Raw genomic sequence first — 17,814 nt, forward strand, 5'->3', positions numbered from 1 at the left:
AGGAATATTATGAATAAATGTATGAACACATAAAAACATGATCTTTTCCTACCGTGTTAAATAAATAGTTCTGAATGATAGGTTTGAGATAACTGTGGAGAGAGACAGCAGATAGGGAAAGTAGGTAGACAAGGTAGTCAGTGGCTAGATTATGTGCATGTTGAGTTATGATTTATTCTGGAGGCATAGGATACCAAGGACGTGACATTTTAGATATGTGTGTGAGAAGGTTTTTTTTCTGAAAATGGTATAGATGAATCGGGTGCCAATTAGTAGTCCAATGTAAAAATACATGCTAATAATGTGGTGAGTAAAATAGGGTTTAGAAAAGAGAGGAGAAATTAGGAAAATAAAAATTTTAAAGGTAGATTTATAGGATTTAGTTACCTTTTATGTGTGGGGAGAAGAGAAGATTTGGAATGTTTGGGTTTCTGGGAAATAGTGAACCCCTCAGTCAAAATAGAAAATGGAAATAGGAGATTTACAAGTAAATTACTAGTTTATACATAATGGAGCTTATGAAAAATGAGAAAAATACTTTTCTTTGAAGCATAATTTCAGGCTGATTGGAGAAATGACCCATTCTAGTTCTGAGGTAAGATGTATAATATGAGTCTCTAGTGTCTTGTTGTATTTGAAAGCAGGGAATATCAAAGTAAGATGGAGTCCTGTCAAAATGACACAGGAGCCAAATTGAAGGAGCTCCTGTTGCCCTGATGCTGGGTAGATTTTGAGCATAAGAAAGAATAATGACTGCTGTGGATGAAAACTTATCAAATACATTTAAATCCTTGAGTGTATGATGCCTTTAGAAAAGTTACTATTCTGGAAAAAAAAAAAAAACCCTCATTATTCTGGAAAAAAAAACATCATTCTGAAAACTGTAAATAAGGGAAAATATAAACTATATTTTAGAGTAACCAAATTTCTAAGGAGCTAATTGAGAAGTAATGATAGAATTAGAAAATTATTATTTGTACACCTGATGAAGTAAGGTATCTGGGCAGTGATCATCAGTGGCTGCTAAAACTGTTTAGTAAAAGTCTGGTGGGGATCACTCAGATGAATAGATCAGGTTGACAACACACCCAATCTTAACATTACAAAAGGAATGACACAACTTATGTCTCTCTTTCCTAAATTACAATAGGAAGTGCCCAGTACCATCAATGGAAGATTCTTATCAGAAAACTCCACTTGCATGAATCTGATCAGTCCTCTAGATACAGCTACCAATTTACAGAAAAAAGAGGGGATAAAAAAATACATTATATGACACTAGGGAGATATAAGCAGCTAAATCCAGATTGGAGAAAATTCTACACAATAAATGACCTGATATAAAAATAAATGGTATGACATAAACGCTGGGAAACTTCAAGAATAGAAGAGATTAAAGAATTCTTATTTACTCAGACTTAATACTTCCTTCCTTGATTTATTTATTTATTTATTTATTTATTTATTTATTTGCTTTTAGAATAGTTCTTTCAGCATCTCTTGGCTTCCTTTGAAAGGCCTTACATATATCATTAAGTCACCCTTGTCAATGCTAGAAATGGTGAAGACCTGCTGTTGTGATAAACAAGATAATGACCTTTATAAATCCAGCAGTAGTTACACCATTTTCCTTTGCATTTTGGCAAAAGTTATTAAGAAAGCAATGAAGAACAATGGCCCTCATCCTTGGAAACAAATCAAAGGAAGGTATGTGCCATATCTTTCTTTGTCATGAATGTTCACTGTAGAGAAGCATTACTTACTGTTTGTATTTTTTTAGTTAACTTGTGCTTGGAAGTCTTTGTGGTTTATACATTTAAAATGTATCCCTTAGTGTATACAGGACAACAAAACATGTAGCCTTTTGATCCTGCCAGTTTGTAACAGGAACAAATTTAATATCTATAACTTGTAGAGGATTTTAGTTTATCTCATCTGTCCTGAAGATTGAAATTCCATATATTAAAGTCAGGGCTGTTAGAGAATGTTTTTCTTGCCAAAATTAATTGTAATGTTATTATATAAATTCAATGCATAAAGTGTATTCAAAGTTATAGAAATAGAAAACATCTCCAAATCATACATTGGCAGGTAATGGAGTCAACCTATAAAACTTGGTGTTCTTTGAGTCTAGCAGTCCCATAGTCCCTGCTCCCTTGAATGAAAACTAACCAGAGGATAACAGGATGAAATAACTTGATTGTTCTCATCTGGGGAGTATGCCCAGTTTTCATTTCTGGCGTAGTAAAATAAACTTTTGGTCATATTCATCTGTTCTTTTTTTTTTTTTTTTTTTTCCAGAGTTTTTCTTGTTATGTGGGTATGAGTTTTGTCTTCCCTTGTTCTTCTTCATTAGCCCTTTTCTAGCCCTCTTTCTACCACTTGCTTATGTGATGGGAGCTCTTGCATCAGAGTAAGAATACCTTCATATTCTAGGTAGGGACTTCTCAGGAACCACTAAATGAAGTTCCTATTTGATTCCCATATACTGCTTGCAAGGTTATAGTGATAACAGTAGGACTGTTTTTAGAGTATACTTTTTTTTAATGGTAGCTTCTTTGTTAAACCTCCAAAAATTATGCAGCTCAAACAGTTTTTCCTTTGGTCCCGTTTGCCAGTTTGTTTTTGAATCTTAAATCATTTTGTGGAAGACCTGATACTCAGAACTTTATCTAAAACAAATCACTGGAATGTATTCAGTAACAATTCTATTTATTCCAATTCTGATTCCTTAATTGGTGAGAGAAAAGTACATCAACTGTTAAATTATATTAACACAAGAGACTTTTAAATGGTTAGTCTTGGACATTTAAACACTAACCGTTTTTCTTTATGAGTAGGTAAAAATAATTTTTTCCAGCATTTTGAATTGTCTTAGGTATAATTATAGCAAGAGCAGATCTTTGTGAGGGGTAGAGGAAGAAAGAGTTTAAGGAAAATTGTATAAAATTGTCCTGTTAAGATTTCTTTAAAGCACATCAAATTGTACTGAAGGGAGTATATATTCTTTATTTGTCAATAAAAATTAAGAAAGGTGATTAAGAGTTCTAAAATAATAGGATAAGCCACGTAATGTATGAAAAGAACATTTCTGCTGTCCTTTGGGGAAGACCACTCAATCCTTTTATTTAATCATAGGTGGTTGCTACATCACTGAGAAATTTGAAGGTATGGGCATTCTGTGAGTCTGTTTTCAAAGTAGAAAAAGTAGACAAAGTAGAAAAAGTGACATGGCAGCATCATAAGAAAAATTAGAAAACTTAAAAAATTACTAAACTTAAAGTAATGAAACTGTCATGAGTATTGAGTGAAATGTTATTCTAAAAGATTGATATTTGTGAATGAAAATTTTATACAAGTAATTTTTTTATGTTTTGCAGGATATATTCTAAATTCCATCAAAAAAGAATGGAAGAACTCACAGAAGTTGGTCTTCAGAACTTCTTCAACCTTTTTCTACTGTTAGCAGCTGTCGCAGAGGTGGAAGATGTAGCAAGTCATGTTTTAGACCTCCTAAATTTCCTCAAGGCTTCCTTGGTAACATCTTCCATCATTTGGAAGGGTCAGGTGGCCTTCCTCTTGATGTATACCCAGAAAAATCTGGACATTGGTGTTCTGGCTGAGAAATGTTCAGGTGCTTTCCGAGAGAAAGCAAAGGAATTCTTAGTATCCAAGAATGATGAAATGGGACAAAGACAGACTCTCTGGACACTTCTTTCCATCTATATTGATGGTGTTCAAGAAGTGTTTGAGACTAGCCATTGCTTGTATCCTTCACATGAAAAACTGCTTAATGATGGATTTAGTATGCTTCTGCGAGCTTGTCAAGAATCTGAACTTAGGACAGTACTGAGCTTTCTACAAGCTGTTCTGGCCAGAATCAGGTATGTTTTCCAATAATATACTAATTCATTGATTTATTTTATGTCATCCACCTACGTTGATTCTATATTAAAGTTTTCCTTTTGACGTACTCATGAAATCCAAATGAAGAGAGAGGAGTTGGTTTTACTGCTACAATGGCATAAATCAGTACTTTTCAAACTATTCTTTCCAACAGTAGTTCTTTAAAAAGAAAGCTCGTGTGCAAACACATAAAACTAAATGCAGAGCACCTCTGGTGCAGTCCCAGGACAGTGCCTCTTCACCCCGCCTTCCCTTCCTACCTCTCCTAAAAGAGTATGATTATCCGGAGGAATGTTTCAGATATTCTAAAGCAAGCCCATGAGCTCAAATCTGTGGTGGCTTTTACTGAAACATATGCATTTTGTGCCCTTAAGGAGATTTTGACCACACTACCATTTTTAAAAAAGTAAGTTTCTTTAAATTATTTTGCTGCAGAGTTGTAGCCTCAACTGCCTGAAATACTTCCAGCTGAAACAATGTATTCTGAGAGAAAAATAAGATTGTTCTATTTATAACACCAATCACCCATATAAAACTTAATGTTTTTAGATCCATTTAATTATGCAAATGTGCAGATATACTCAGACCCAAGTAATAAGGGATAAGAATAGTGGTTATGATATTCATGGTTTTAAGGCCCCTTTCACGTAAGTTTTATCTTTGAAGTACATGTTCTTAAGAAGTTAGATACTACCACTCAGTGTAGTTAGTCACTTTCACTGTAAAGCTGTGTAAAAGTTATGTGTGGAAATAGGATTTTTTTGAAACCACGTCTAAAGTTAATGAAGAGACTGCTTCCCTCTTCCTAATACCACTTTACAAAAAAGTAGTATCTGGTTATCAAAGGTAGTAAGCTTGACAAATTTTTCAAATTTGGGGAATTTATCCATTACTAATTTTAATTATTACTAGTTTACTTAATTTGCTTTATGTTGGGCTGTGCATTCATACTGATTAATCTGTAGGTTTTCGCTCCTCATTAGATATTGTGTCGTTTTTAATATTCGCCTGCTCCCCATCAGTTTAAGTTCTAAAGATTCAGCCAAAAAAAAAATAAATAAAATAAAATAAAAAATAAATGTTTAGCCAAAGTTCTTGATCAGATAATCATCCCTTAATCCCCCAGTGTGAGCTATATAAAAGCAAGAATTTTAAAGATCTCAAATTTTGGGGTAGATGGATAGATAGATAAGTAAATGAATAACCAACATCATTAGAAGATACTTCTACAAATTCTGGATCTTCTCTGTGAACCACATTTGTTTTTGGTCTAGTAGAGTTTATTAGCAGATATTATACTTTCCCAAGTGCTAAATCCATTTCAGTTTTAAATAAATGATAATAGTATTTCTCCATGTTTCTTGGGCAAAATTAGAAATTTCCATATTCTGGGACCATTTTTTGTTTGTTTATTTATATTTATCTGAATATACAAAACAAGAAGGAAGGAGGGACCTAGTCTAAACAATGCTGGTAATAAGGAGCTACAGCCCCCAAGATTTATGGGCAAGGGGGTAGAAAATGATGAAGCCGGGATTGTGGGCATCGTGGGAAGAGTTAGTCATGGAAACAAAGTGGCAGAATCCATATATTTTTCTGCCTATTCCATTGAAAATGCACATTTCCTTTCAGACACCTTAATGATCTTATTGCTTCTTACCTAGAGTTTTGTTTTATTTAATTGCAAGTGCTATATATTTTCATGGTTAAAAATTACAAATAAGGTAGAAGGTGATAAGTAAAAGTTCCTTTCCCCACCTTGACTCCTTTATTCTCTAGTTCAGTGGTTCTCAACTAGGGATGAGTTTCTCTCCCAGGGGACATTTGGCAGTGTATGGAGAAGTTTTTGATTCTAACAACCTGGTCAGGGAGTGCTACTGGCATCTACTGCTAAACATCTTACAATGTACAGGACAGCCTACACACAAAGAATTATCTGGTCCAGTCTCTTTGGTGCTGAGCTTGAAAACATTGCTTTAGGGGTGCCGGGGTGGCTCAGTCAGTTAAAGATCTGGCTCACAATTTTGGCTCAGGTCATTATCTCATGGGTCCTAGGATCAAGCCCCAGTCCCGATCAGTGCGCAGCAGGGAGTCTGAGAGTCTCTCTCTCCCTCTCTCTCTCTGCCCCTCCCCCCCCACGCATGTGCACCTGTGTGTGAACACGTTCTCTCTCTTTCCCTCTCTCTCTCAAAAATAAATAAATCTTTAAAAAGAAAGACATTGCTTTAGTTTTAGTCCACAGAAGTACAATGGTTTCTCATAGAATCTTCCAGATTTTTTTCTCATATATAGGCTGAAAACAAAATAGATGATTTTTGTTCTGCAATTTCTTTTTTTCACTTAATATTTCCTAGGCAGCTTTCCATGTTAGTATATGGAAACCTATCTAATTCCTTTTAATGGCTACTTAGCATTTCATTATATGGTTGTACCAAACTTTATTTAACCAATACCCTAATAATGGGAATTTATATTGTTTACCATTTTATGTTATTGTAAACACAGTTTTACTTAACATCTTCATATGTGCCTTCTCTATGTGCTTTAGAAGTGTATCTTTAATTTCTAAAAATGAGTTGGTTTATGTGCATTTAAATATGGATAAATATTACCAGATTTCCTACCAAAAAAAATTTTTGTGCCAGTTTTTACTCTCCCTAATAGTATATGAGAAAGCCTCCTTTCTCATGTTTAGATTAGTGTATGGAGTATATTTAGAAAATATACATTCTCGGGGCGCCTGGGTGGCTCAGTCGTTAAGCGTCTGCCTTCGGCTCGGGTCATGATCCCAGGGTCCTGGGATCGAGCCCCACATTGGGCTCCCTGCTCAGTGGGAAGCCCGCTTCTCCCTCTCCCACTCGCCCTGCTTGTGTTCCCTCTCTCGCTGTGTCTCTCTCTGTCAAATAAATAAATAAAATCTTTAAAAAAAAAAGAAAATATACATTCTCAGGTAAGAAATTAAATGCAGAAATTTGTTAAAAATGCCCATGGAAACATGGTAATAGGAGAATGGGACTTATTTTGAAAGTTGGAGAGGCTTTAAAAATGGAAATAAAAGTAATAAAGTAAGAATTTTTCTTTTCCTATTCATTTACTAACTTCTTTTTATCCTTAAGCTCCTACCGAAAACTGTTTTGGTCATTCTTCAAAAATGGTAACTAGAAACACAAGAATAACTCTTGTATTCTTAAAAGACTTAGAGTTTACTAATACTATCTCATTTACTTCTTTGCCTACCTTGTCATACCTGTTCAGAGATGAAGAACTGGAAACATGGAGACTTTTTATGACTTACTAAGTATCAGTATCACCACTCAGGCTCTAACCAACCAGAGCTACCTTCTTATGCTATTTTTGAAATAGTTTACAAATAACTAAACAGAAACTAACCATACCACTATATTTTGTATAAATCAACAGGCAATTAAATGAATGACATCTGCAAACTGTTTGTTAACCTGAAAGTGTTACCCCTATTCATATACTTCTGTGTGCTTTTACCCTTTATTTTTGCTACAAAAAACAAAGGGTAGTTGCTTTCTGATTACTTTGTTATTTATTTTACAAGTTAACATTTTTTTTAGTAAGTAATCAGTTGGAAAAAATGAATCACAAAGAGGTGTGGAGACAAGTCATGTTTTATTTACAGTAATTTATCTTTGATTTATTATCAGCATTATTTCAACCATCTAAATTTCACTTGTAATAAAAATAAATTTTTGTTCTTTAAATTCAGTTTAGTAAAAGTCCTTCAGCATTAAAGCCAAAGCTATTTAAAAATGTTGGAAAAATTCTGCTTGCAACTATCTTGTAAATCGTAACACATCTCTGTTAATCATGGGCATCACTAATCAGAAGTACAGAGGTAGGAATCAAGAGGGCATATTAAGATTATCGATTATATAAGGTAAAAGCAAGTTTACATTTATATTGGAAATTTCTTTTAACTAGATTTCATATGGGTTTGTAGTTTGCTGTCATCTGGAGCAGGGCCAAGGAGTGTGTTATTGATCTGTAGGACTAAGCTATGGGGGAAGAAAGGACACAAATGTTTGTGTTGATAACATTTAATTCCTTGCACAAATGGTTAGTTTTAGTTTTGTTTTATACTGCTCAACTATGATTAAAAACAGTTGGTATAAGTGAATGTCTAATCACGTATCATTTCTGTTGCCATAATTATAGAGCTTTTTTTTTTAAGATTTTATTTATTTATTAGAGAGAGAGAGAAAGCACAAGCAGGGGGAGCAGCAGGCTTCCTGCTGAGCAAGGAGACCAATTCGGGACTCAATCCCAGGACCCTAGGATCATGACCTGAGCCGAAGGCAGACGTTTAACTGACTGAGCCACCCAAGCGTCCCTTATAGAGCATTTTTAACAGAAGTATGAGGTCAGTGTGTGAATCAGAATGGTGCAGTAGTGTGAGGGGTCTTCATTAATGCTGTCCTCATGTAGGCACTACCATCTCTTAAATTTCTGAAGCTTGCATAGTAATTTGCACACATTTTTTCAATGAGACTGATTACAATATATAATAAGAGGGACTGAGACTTGGACGGTTTTGTTTTATTTCATCAGTCTTGGGGCTTCCAAGGCAGATACTATCAAGACAGATGGGCTGTTAGTTTGGGATCTTTTGGGGGAGAACCCCAGAGATCATTCAGGATTATTACCTTAAAAAGAAAGAAAGAAGGAAGGAAAGCAGAGAGGGGAAACACAAGAAAAAGTCCTTTCGATATTTGATCATAGAGATGTGTTCCTAATTTCTTAACCCCAAATCTGGAACTTCTTTTTTTTTTTTTTTTTTTTTAAGATTTTATTTATTTATTTGAGATAGAGAATGAGACAGAGAGAAAGAGTATGAGAGGGGGGAGGGTCAGAGGGAGAAGCAGACTCCCTGCTGAGCAGGGAGCCCGATGCAGGACTCGATCCCGGGACTCCAGGATCATGACCTGAGCCGAAGGTAGTCGCTTAACCAACTGAGCCACCCAGGTGCCCCAAATCTGGAACTTCTTTGAGGATCTTTTCATAGGAGCCTCTTAGGTATGCTATAATATTAGTATTACTTTTAATATTATCAAAAAGTTCAAAAACATTTTGGATAGTTGATAAAGACTAAAGAATAGGCTTCCAACCCCCCTTTTAAGAACAAAGCTAAATTCTTTTTTTTTTTAAGATTTTATTTATTTATTTTGACAGAGAGAGACACAGCGAGAGAGGGAACACAAGCAGGGGGAGTGGGAGAGGGAGAAGCAGGTTTCCCGCCGAGCAGGGAGCCCAGTGCGGGGCTCGATCCCAGGACGCTGGGATCATGACCTGAGCCGAAGGCAGACGCTTAACGACTGAGCCACCCAGGTGCCCCCAAAGCTAAATTGTTTGAATTTTGGTTTAGATAAGGAAGATGGGTTACAGAGATTGATGATATTTATTCCTGGCTGCATCCCTGACAAGAAAAAGAATGAAATACTTTACCTTAGCAATCTCTTCTGTGTTCAAATTCAGGTGGGAATAAGGTACCAGTCCTTGCATAAATGTGTGAGTGTGTCTGTTGAACTGGGTAATAGTTTTATAACTGTATGACGGAGAAATTATAGGTAGGAAGGAACTAAGATCACTGATTAAAGGGAGAAGCAGCTCCCCCTAGGCTGTTAAGAAATAATAACTTCATATGCCACTTTCTGCTAACTAGAGCTAATGGCCCACCAGAGCATTCTTTATTGCTGATTAAGTAGCATTATGAAAATACTGACTTGGTTATGTTAACTAAATGCCTCCATGTTTAAAACTTCGAATGTCAAACAGTTTTAGCAGTCATCTTTAACATTTCACATTACCTTTCTGGAATCACATTTCTAGTTCTCACTTGCTGTTATTGGAGGTTAATATAAAAATGGCAGCTTTCATTTGTGGAGTTAGGTGTAGCCAAAAGCTTTTCTTTAATTATATCCATTCATGCTGCTATAGTTAAGGGTCTGTCAGCATTTCCATTATAAACCTCCATTTTCAGGGTTTTATAGCACAGCTATGAAAATTAGCTCTGGGCAAAAACTTGACATACAAGGCCTCATGAGATTCTCCCTCCTCCCATCCCCCTTTTTCATTTTTACTGAAGTAAGGGTGAGTGATTTCAAAATGCCTTTTGGCATCTGCAAATATCATTTGGAGTTTAAAAAGAAACAATAAATTTTCAGGCTTTGTACCTGTTTGTTCTACCACTTAAGGGAGGTTGTGGACTTATGAATTTAAGCCAAATGGATATTGATCAACTGACATCCTATTTTGTATTAAACAAGAGCCTGGTTTCAAAAGGAGTCTAAAAGGCAGTTGAAAACTCGCCTAAAATGTTAAATATTGAGACTATGAAATAATTCAGAAGGAATGATTGGCTTCTTTTTGATATCCTGTGTGCTGAAGTACAACTCCTTAAAAGATTAAGACTCCTTTTTCCTGGCTTCAAAATACATTTTGAAAATACACGTATTTTTAAATTCCTTTTCTTTTCCAATGAGCCTAGACGTTCATCCATTTATTATATATCAGTTTTGACATTTGGGATGGGGGTGTGTGTGTGCATGCACATGCATGGAACTGTGTTTATTATTCCCCTCAAATATTCTTCTTGCTGAATAGTTCTAGTTATTTTAACTTTTATTAGTGTAGTTATCATTTATACTAAACAAAATTTTTTTTAAATCTTCAGTGAGAGAATTGAGGGTTTTCTAGATAGAGAAGGGGGTAGTATGAGAAGAAATGTTCTCATGAGGGACGGCTGTAGGCCAAAAACTTTACATGGTTTTTCAGGAAAAATAGAAAGGATGCTTTTGATAGCATGCAGGCCTTTTCCTCCTTTTGTGATTGGGTGTTCTGTTAGTATGAATAGGTTACAACTTGTATATATGATTTGATGCGATTTGATTTGATGCAAATTTTTGGCAGTGTTCTAATAATTTGGGAGAGGGAGCACATGAGTATGTTTCATGGCAAACTGTATTTCCAGTTTTTATTTGAGAAATCAAATAGTTATATTGCTCACTAAAAGTGATCTATCAGGGCTTCTGGTGGCTCAGTCGTCAAGCGTCTGCCTTCGGCTCAGGTCATGATCCCAGCGTCCTGGGATCGACCCCACATCAGGCTCTCTGCTCAGCGGGAAGCCTGCTTGTCCCTCTCCCACTCCCCCTGCTCGTGCTCCCTCTCTCGCTGTGTCTCTGTCAAATAAATAAAAAATAAAATCTTAAAAAAAATAAATAAAATAAAAGTGATCCATCTACCAGTTTTGGTTGCTTCAGAGACAGCATAAGCACCTCTAAGGGAAAGTAGTGTAAATCTTAGTATTTTGAGAATATATAAAATGTTAAAGATTTTTTTGTTATTAAATATTTTATTTCTCTTTCAACTGAGATTTTACATGTATACTATGAATTATTATTTTGATCTTATTTACTATTTACTAGGCTTGAATTTTGCAAAACATATATGTTTACTAGAGCCTTTCCATATTACATATTTTATAAGTTCATTCAGTTATATAAACTACACACTTTATTAACTTGGAAATGTTTGTGCACTTTTTTTGTATTTTTCTAAAAACAGGTTATCTACCTAATTTTTCATATACAGGAATTAATATTTGGGTCATTTAGTTTCCAACTAGTTCTATTACATACACATGAATTCTCCTTACATAAGTATAAAATAATTTTGAAATATTTTTAGGGAAAACTTATGTGTCCAAATCTCAGCTTTATTGGTAGAATGAGGGTAATAGCACATACTTTACTAGGTTTTTTTGAGGATTAAATGCAATAATTATATAAAGTTGTTGGCATAGTGGCTGGCATACCATTAAGTGTTCAGTAAATGTTAGAAGTTGCTATTATTGTCGTTACTATTATTTTCAAAAGAACCCATAATCATTTCTTTGTGCTATACTTTAAGCCTGACAACCTCAGTAGGTGTGTGTGTGTGTGTACACTTATCTTGGATAGTTCTTAACTCATTCCTAACATTGTACCTTTAACATAGTGGCCGTTCAGTAAATGCTTTTGGATGTGTGAATGAATCAGATCATTTTAAAAACAAAGTCCAGATTATAGGGAACACAAACATTGCCTCACATTTTAGAGTTGTTGGAAATTGTGATCCTATAAATCTGAGATGCTAAGGATCTGCTGTAGAAAAAGAAAAGTAATTTTTTAAGATAGAAATGTAATATATAAGTATGTCTTTCTTTTCTCTATATATCGAGTTGATTGAATTTTTTTAATGTTTTCTTTAGATGATCTCTTTTATATCATTCCTTCTTTATTCTCACTACCATTTCCTCCATTTTTAGACCATTATTAATGTTTGCCTACTCTCCCTGCCTCTGGCGCCTTCCCTCTTCAGACCATCTTTTTTTTTTTAAACAACTTTATTGAGATATATTACTTATCATATAATTCACTTATTGGCCAGCTTTATTAAGATATAATTCGCATACCATACAATAATGGTTTTAGGGACGCCTGGGTGGCTCAGTCATTGGGCGTCTGCCTTCGGCTTGGGTCATGATCTCAGGGTCCTCGGATCGAGCCCCGCATCGGGCTCTCTACTCAGCAGGAAGCCTGCTTCTCCCTCTCCCACTCCCCCTGCTTGTGTTCCCTCTCCCTGTGTGTCTTTCTGTCGAATAAATAAATAAAATCTTTTAAAAAAATGTTAATGGTTTTAGTATATTCATAGAGTTGTATAGTCATTACCACAGTTATAGAACAATTTGTCACCTCAGAAGGAAGCACTATACCCAGTAGCAGTAACTCTCCCATTTTCCCCTACCCAACCCCCATCCCTAGCAACCATTAATCTACTGTATGTCTCTATAGATTTGCTTACTCTGGACCTTTCATATAAATGGAACCATCCAACACATAATCTTTGTGACTAGTTTCTTTCACTTAGAATAATGATTTCAAGGTATATCCATATTGTCACATGTATCATCAGTACCTTATTCCCTTTTATTGCCAAATAATCCATTGTATCCACATTTATTTATCCATTCATCTGTTGATGGACATTGGGTTGTTCCCACTTTTTGGTTTTTATGGATAATGTTGCTATGAATACTCATATACAAGTTTTTGTGTGGGCAAGTTTTTATTTCTCTTGAGTGTATAAACTTAGGAGTAAAATTACTGGGTAATATGGTAACTCATTTGAGGAAATACTGAACTATTTTCCAGTGTACCATTTTACATTACCTCCTATAGGGTTTAAGGATTGAAATTTCTCCACATCTGCACCAACACTTGTTGCAAAGTGTCTTTCTGATCAAAGTGATCTTAGTGGATGTGAGGTAGTATCTCATTGTGGTTTTGATTTGCGTTTCTGGTGGCTAATGATGTTGATTATATATTTTTCATGTGCCTATTGACTAGTATGTCTTCTTTGGAGAAATATCTATTTGGATCGTCTGCCCATTTTTAAATTAGGTTGTCTTTTTGTTAGTGAACTGTAAAGAATTCTTTATATGTTCTAGATACAAGCCCTTCATCAGATATATGGCTTGCAGATATTTTCTCTCATTCTTGATGTTGTCCTTTGCAGCATATTTTTTTTTAATTTTAATTAAGTCGTATTTATTTTTTGTCTTTATGTTGCTTGTGCTCATCTCCTATTCTCTTCCACATTTATCTTCTCAGAGAACAAGTCTACTTACATCATTCTGTGTTTTAACACCGTTAGTGACATCCCAATGAACACAGAACACTTCACATTCCTTATCATGGACTTCAAAGTCTTCCATAGGCTGGCTTTCTTGTGTTTGCAGCTTTTTCTTGTGATTCCCTTTTACTTCATTCAGATGGAACTACTAATTCTGAAGAAATCTCCAAATCTTGCTTACTTTTGTTTATATTTTCCTGTCAGAACCGGTTGAGGGTTCAGGCCAGAACATGGTAGGACAGCAGAGCCATATCTCAGGACTAAATAAGCTGAAGTGAGGTGATAAACAACAATAAGGAAAGGGTTAAATCCAGGGAATGAAAGGAATTGTCAAGGTCAGAAGTCAGAAATGGTTGGTGCTGGTCACAGTATGCATTGAGGTGGAGTAGCAGAGTACAGGAAAAGAAAAACAAATGATTTATTTAGAGGGATTTGGGGGAGGGGAGACGTGGTTTCAGAAGTTATTAGTAAGTGATCAGAACTACAAATGGAATCAGAAAGCATCATTCATGAGCATCATATATGGGAGAAGCCAAAGTCCAGGCAGTAGAAGATAGTTGTGCAACAACAAGTTGTACTTTTCTGCTGCTTTTTAAAAAAATATTTATTTATTTAAGTGATCTTCTACACCCAATGTGGGGTTTGAATTCATGACCATAAGATCAAGAGTCATATGCTCTACCAACTGAGACAGCCAGGTTCCCCTGTGCTTTTCTGCTTCTTAAGGAAGCCCTAGTAGCGTCCGAGAGTTGCTACTGTTGTTGCAGCACAGTGTAAAAAGCAGGGGTTGTAGAGTCAGTAAACCTGAGTTCAAATCACCCCTCCTCCACTTACCAACTGTGGAAACTTAGGAAATTTTAGGAAGTTACTTAACCTTTTGTAAACTTCAGCTGCATCTTTGCAAAATAATACATTATAGGATTTCTGTGAATATTTGCTTAGATCTCTGCTGTCCATACACACTAACTTTATGTGACAATTTAAGTCAATGAATATAATATGAAAAATTCAGCTCCTCCATCACACTAGGAGGTCTGTAGCCACTGAGGACTGACTATACATAGCGGCTACTATAGTGGACAGCACTGACTTCGATGCTGCACCTATTCAGAACATGGGCCATAATAGTCTCTCAGTACATGTTTGTTTTCTTTATTTACCTTTTCTTTTTGTGTGAATGGTATTATCTTTTCCAGCAAGCTTCTCTTGAAATGTATGCTTGTCCACGTGTCCCTAATCTTGAATAATTTCTCTCCCCTTTGAACTTCTTAACATGTTATCTCTAATATCCTTTAGTGCTTTCTACCTTGTGCTGTAATTATTTTTAACAGAGGATATATACTCATTAAACACATTATTCAAGAAATCCAACTAATGTTTATGAGTGCCCGCTATGGTAGCAGACATTATTACAGGCACTTGGGGTATATCAGTAAATGACTTAAATACACACGTATGGCAGCATGTACTCATGTATTTATTACATGAAAGACTGGGAGAATAGAGAGAATGGTACTTGGGTAAGTGTTTATGGAAGCCATCACCTTTTTTTTTTTTCATATTTTACTATTATAGTCATTCAGCATTATTTGATAATGATTTATACTTGTTCCCAGTTTTTACTTGCTTATCTAACAATTCTTGCCAGTATCCACTTGAAAGTAGACAGCGGTAATTGTGCAGCCAGGCTATGGATGTAATGCATAGTCTGTATTTCACCTCCATTTTTATTGCTCCCTAACCACCAGTGGGCAGAAGGGACCTCCAGGGGGATGTCAAGAGTCCATTCTTCTCAGTTAATTGAAAGGGTTTTAGTCTTATTGAAAAATAAAATTTGTGTCTACAGTAGCTAAAATTTTTGGACCACTTTTATTATTTTATTTTGCCAATTCCATAGTTATCACCAAACTGTTCTCCCCCTGAAATATGGAAACAGGTGGTATAAGTGGGCCTTTGAGGTTTGTTTACCTTGCTTTTGAAAATTCTGAGAACTTTCCATTGAGTCTAGGCCCACAGGAACACTTTGAATCTAAAAGTAGATATTATCTGTATTTGGATTCAGTCAGAAGAAAGGCATTTGGAAGAGGAAACTGAAATAATGGAGTGAGGAAGTAATCAAGAAAATAATTTAAGACAATTCCCCAGGATGGAAGATTCCTGGCTGAAAGGGCCTATTGAGTGACCCCAGCACAACATAAAAAAAAATGCTCATAGCAAAGCACATCTGTATGAAATTCAGAATGCTGGGTGCAAAGAAAAGGTCCCAAAGTTTCCATGACTTCTTAGTCTTACCCACCTTTCTTAGTCTTCTATTTTTTGTATTTGCTGTGTCTTGTAATCTCCAGTTATAGTCTAGGTCAGATTTAATATTTAAATTCCATTACCAAGAATTATAAAACTAAAGAAAAATAAGGGGTGGCTCAATCGGTTAAGCATCTGCCTTTGGCTCAGGTCATGATCCCGGGGTTCTGGGATCAAGCCCCATGTCGGGCTCCCTGCTCAGTGGGGAGACTGCTTCTCCCTCTCCCTCTGACCCCCACTCATGCTTGCTTGCTCGCTCTCTCTAGTGCTCTCTCAAATAAATAAAATCTTTAAAAAATTTTTTAAAAAGTAAGGGGTAAATAGAGCTTTATATTAGATTTTTTTTCCCCAAAATTATTTCTACTTTGAAAAAGTAGATGAATGGAGCTTTATGACTTCTTTTCTGATTCATAGTTCTCAAAGTGTGGAGTTCTAAAAATCTGTTCTTCTGGGATGAAACAGTAAATCCACCTCTCATAATTAGAGAGAAAATGAGGGAAGGTAGAGTGGGAAAGTAACACTGTGAAACAGAAACTGATGAAGAATATTGGGATAAAAGCACAAGGACAAAAGAAATATACTCTGCAAAGGAAACATTTCATTCTTTTGAAAATGGATCAGCTCAGTTGTTTAGGGAATAGAAGTGCCCTGATTATTTTCTGTACCAAGCACTGGAACATTTCTCTTTAGCAAATGGTAACACATCAAAAGGTGTTGGGTGAGGCGAAAGCTACTTTCCCCAATCTTATTTATGTCACTGTGGTTCCTTGTCTGAACCCCGCGGTTCACTGTAGGTATTGAGACCACCCAGATCCTTGAAGCTTTCGATGAAATTTGGCAGTGAGTTTGTAGGAAGACGTTGCTACTGGGCTCTTCTGTGGTACCGCACAGTGCTCTGTTCTTAAACCAAAGACATGCTGCCATAATAAATGTATGGAAGACCGGTAAATCCCATTCGTGATAGGTTTGCTAAAGTCAACTCTTTTCCAACTGTGGAATGGGTAAAAATACCTGAAATTGTGATTTCAGTAAGTGGATCCAGTCTAAAAAAAGTCAGTGAGATAAACTGCCATTGTGGCTTTAGGTTATAAAAGGGAGGTACTCAGAGGAAGGAAGTAATAAATTAAGCATTTACATCCAATAAGTATAGTACAATAAGCTACCAGACCTGTTTTTTAATGATGTGATGTGTCAGGGAAGGAAAGAAACTGATCTCTTAATTATCCCTTTAATTATTTTTGGATTAATAAGACCTGAGACAGCACTATAAATTGTGGAAAAAGTAGATTCATTATAGTTTTTAAATATTCTTAGCTATCCTCACCATCTTCTGGTAATTACCCTAAAGTTATTTTCCTTAAGATGTGTTTCTTAGAAAATGTCAGAGTATATTTTTGTTTTATGATATGAATTTACTTTTGCCACCATCTGGACTATAAAGAACAGTTCCTAACCTTTCTCCATCTACCTGTGGAGAAGGGTGAGTAATTGCTCTGCTTCAAAATATATTTATATTTTAACAAAATTGAGAACAAATATAAGGAGTGTAACTAGCATTTGGAACTCTTAATTTCAATTGTTTCTTCTTTACCTTACAAGATATATATTTTTCTCTCTTTAGGATAGCTCTTGTCAGATTTAAGGCTTATTTAAAATGAAAAGAAAGCTGGAGCAATTTTCTTTATTCCATTTCAGTCTCCTAAGGCCTATTTCCCCCTGGTGAGCTCATAGCAACAGGGGGGTTTAAGGGAATTCAGCTCTCTGCAAATTAATGTCTCACATCATGAAAATTCAGGACTTTTTTTTTTAATCTTGAAAAGTAATACAGTGAGTGCGAGTATTATTTCTTGCCAGCGGGTGGAAGATGAATGATTTTGTCACAGTTTTACTGCTTGATGAGCAGTGTCC

General features: G+C 35.5%; 1 protein-coding gene across 2 annotated transcripts in view; it reads left to right on the forward strand.

Moving 5' to 3' along the window:
- MMS22L (MMS22 like, DNA repair protein) overlaps positions 1 to 17,814 on the forward strand; it is a 129,154-nt gene that overhangs the window by 42,371 nt on the left and 68,969 nt on the right. For both annotated transcript variants that reach the window (XM_044917404.1, XM_021693352.2), the window contains exons 12-13: positions 1,481 to 1,707; positions 3,381 to 3,884. In XM_044917404.1, the coding sequence (XP_044773339.1) occupies positions 1,481 to 1,707; positions 3,381 to 3,884 (731 nt within the window). The remainder of the gene's footprint in view (positions 1 to 1,480; positions 1,708 to 3,380; positions 3,885 to 17,814) is intronic.

Source organism: Neomonachus schauinslandi, chromosome 8 (assembly GCF_002201575.2).
Source record: "Neomonachus schauinslandi chromosome 8, ASM220157v2, whole genome shotgun sequence".
Taxonomy (NCBI): Eukaryota; Metazoa; Chordata; class Mammalia; order Carnivora; family Phocidae; genus Neomonachus; species Neomonachus schauinslandi.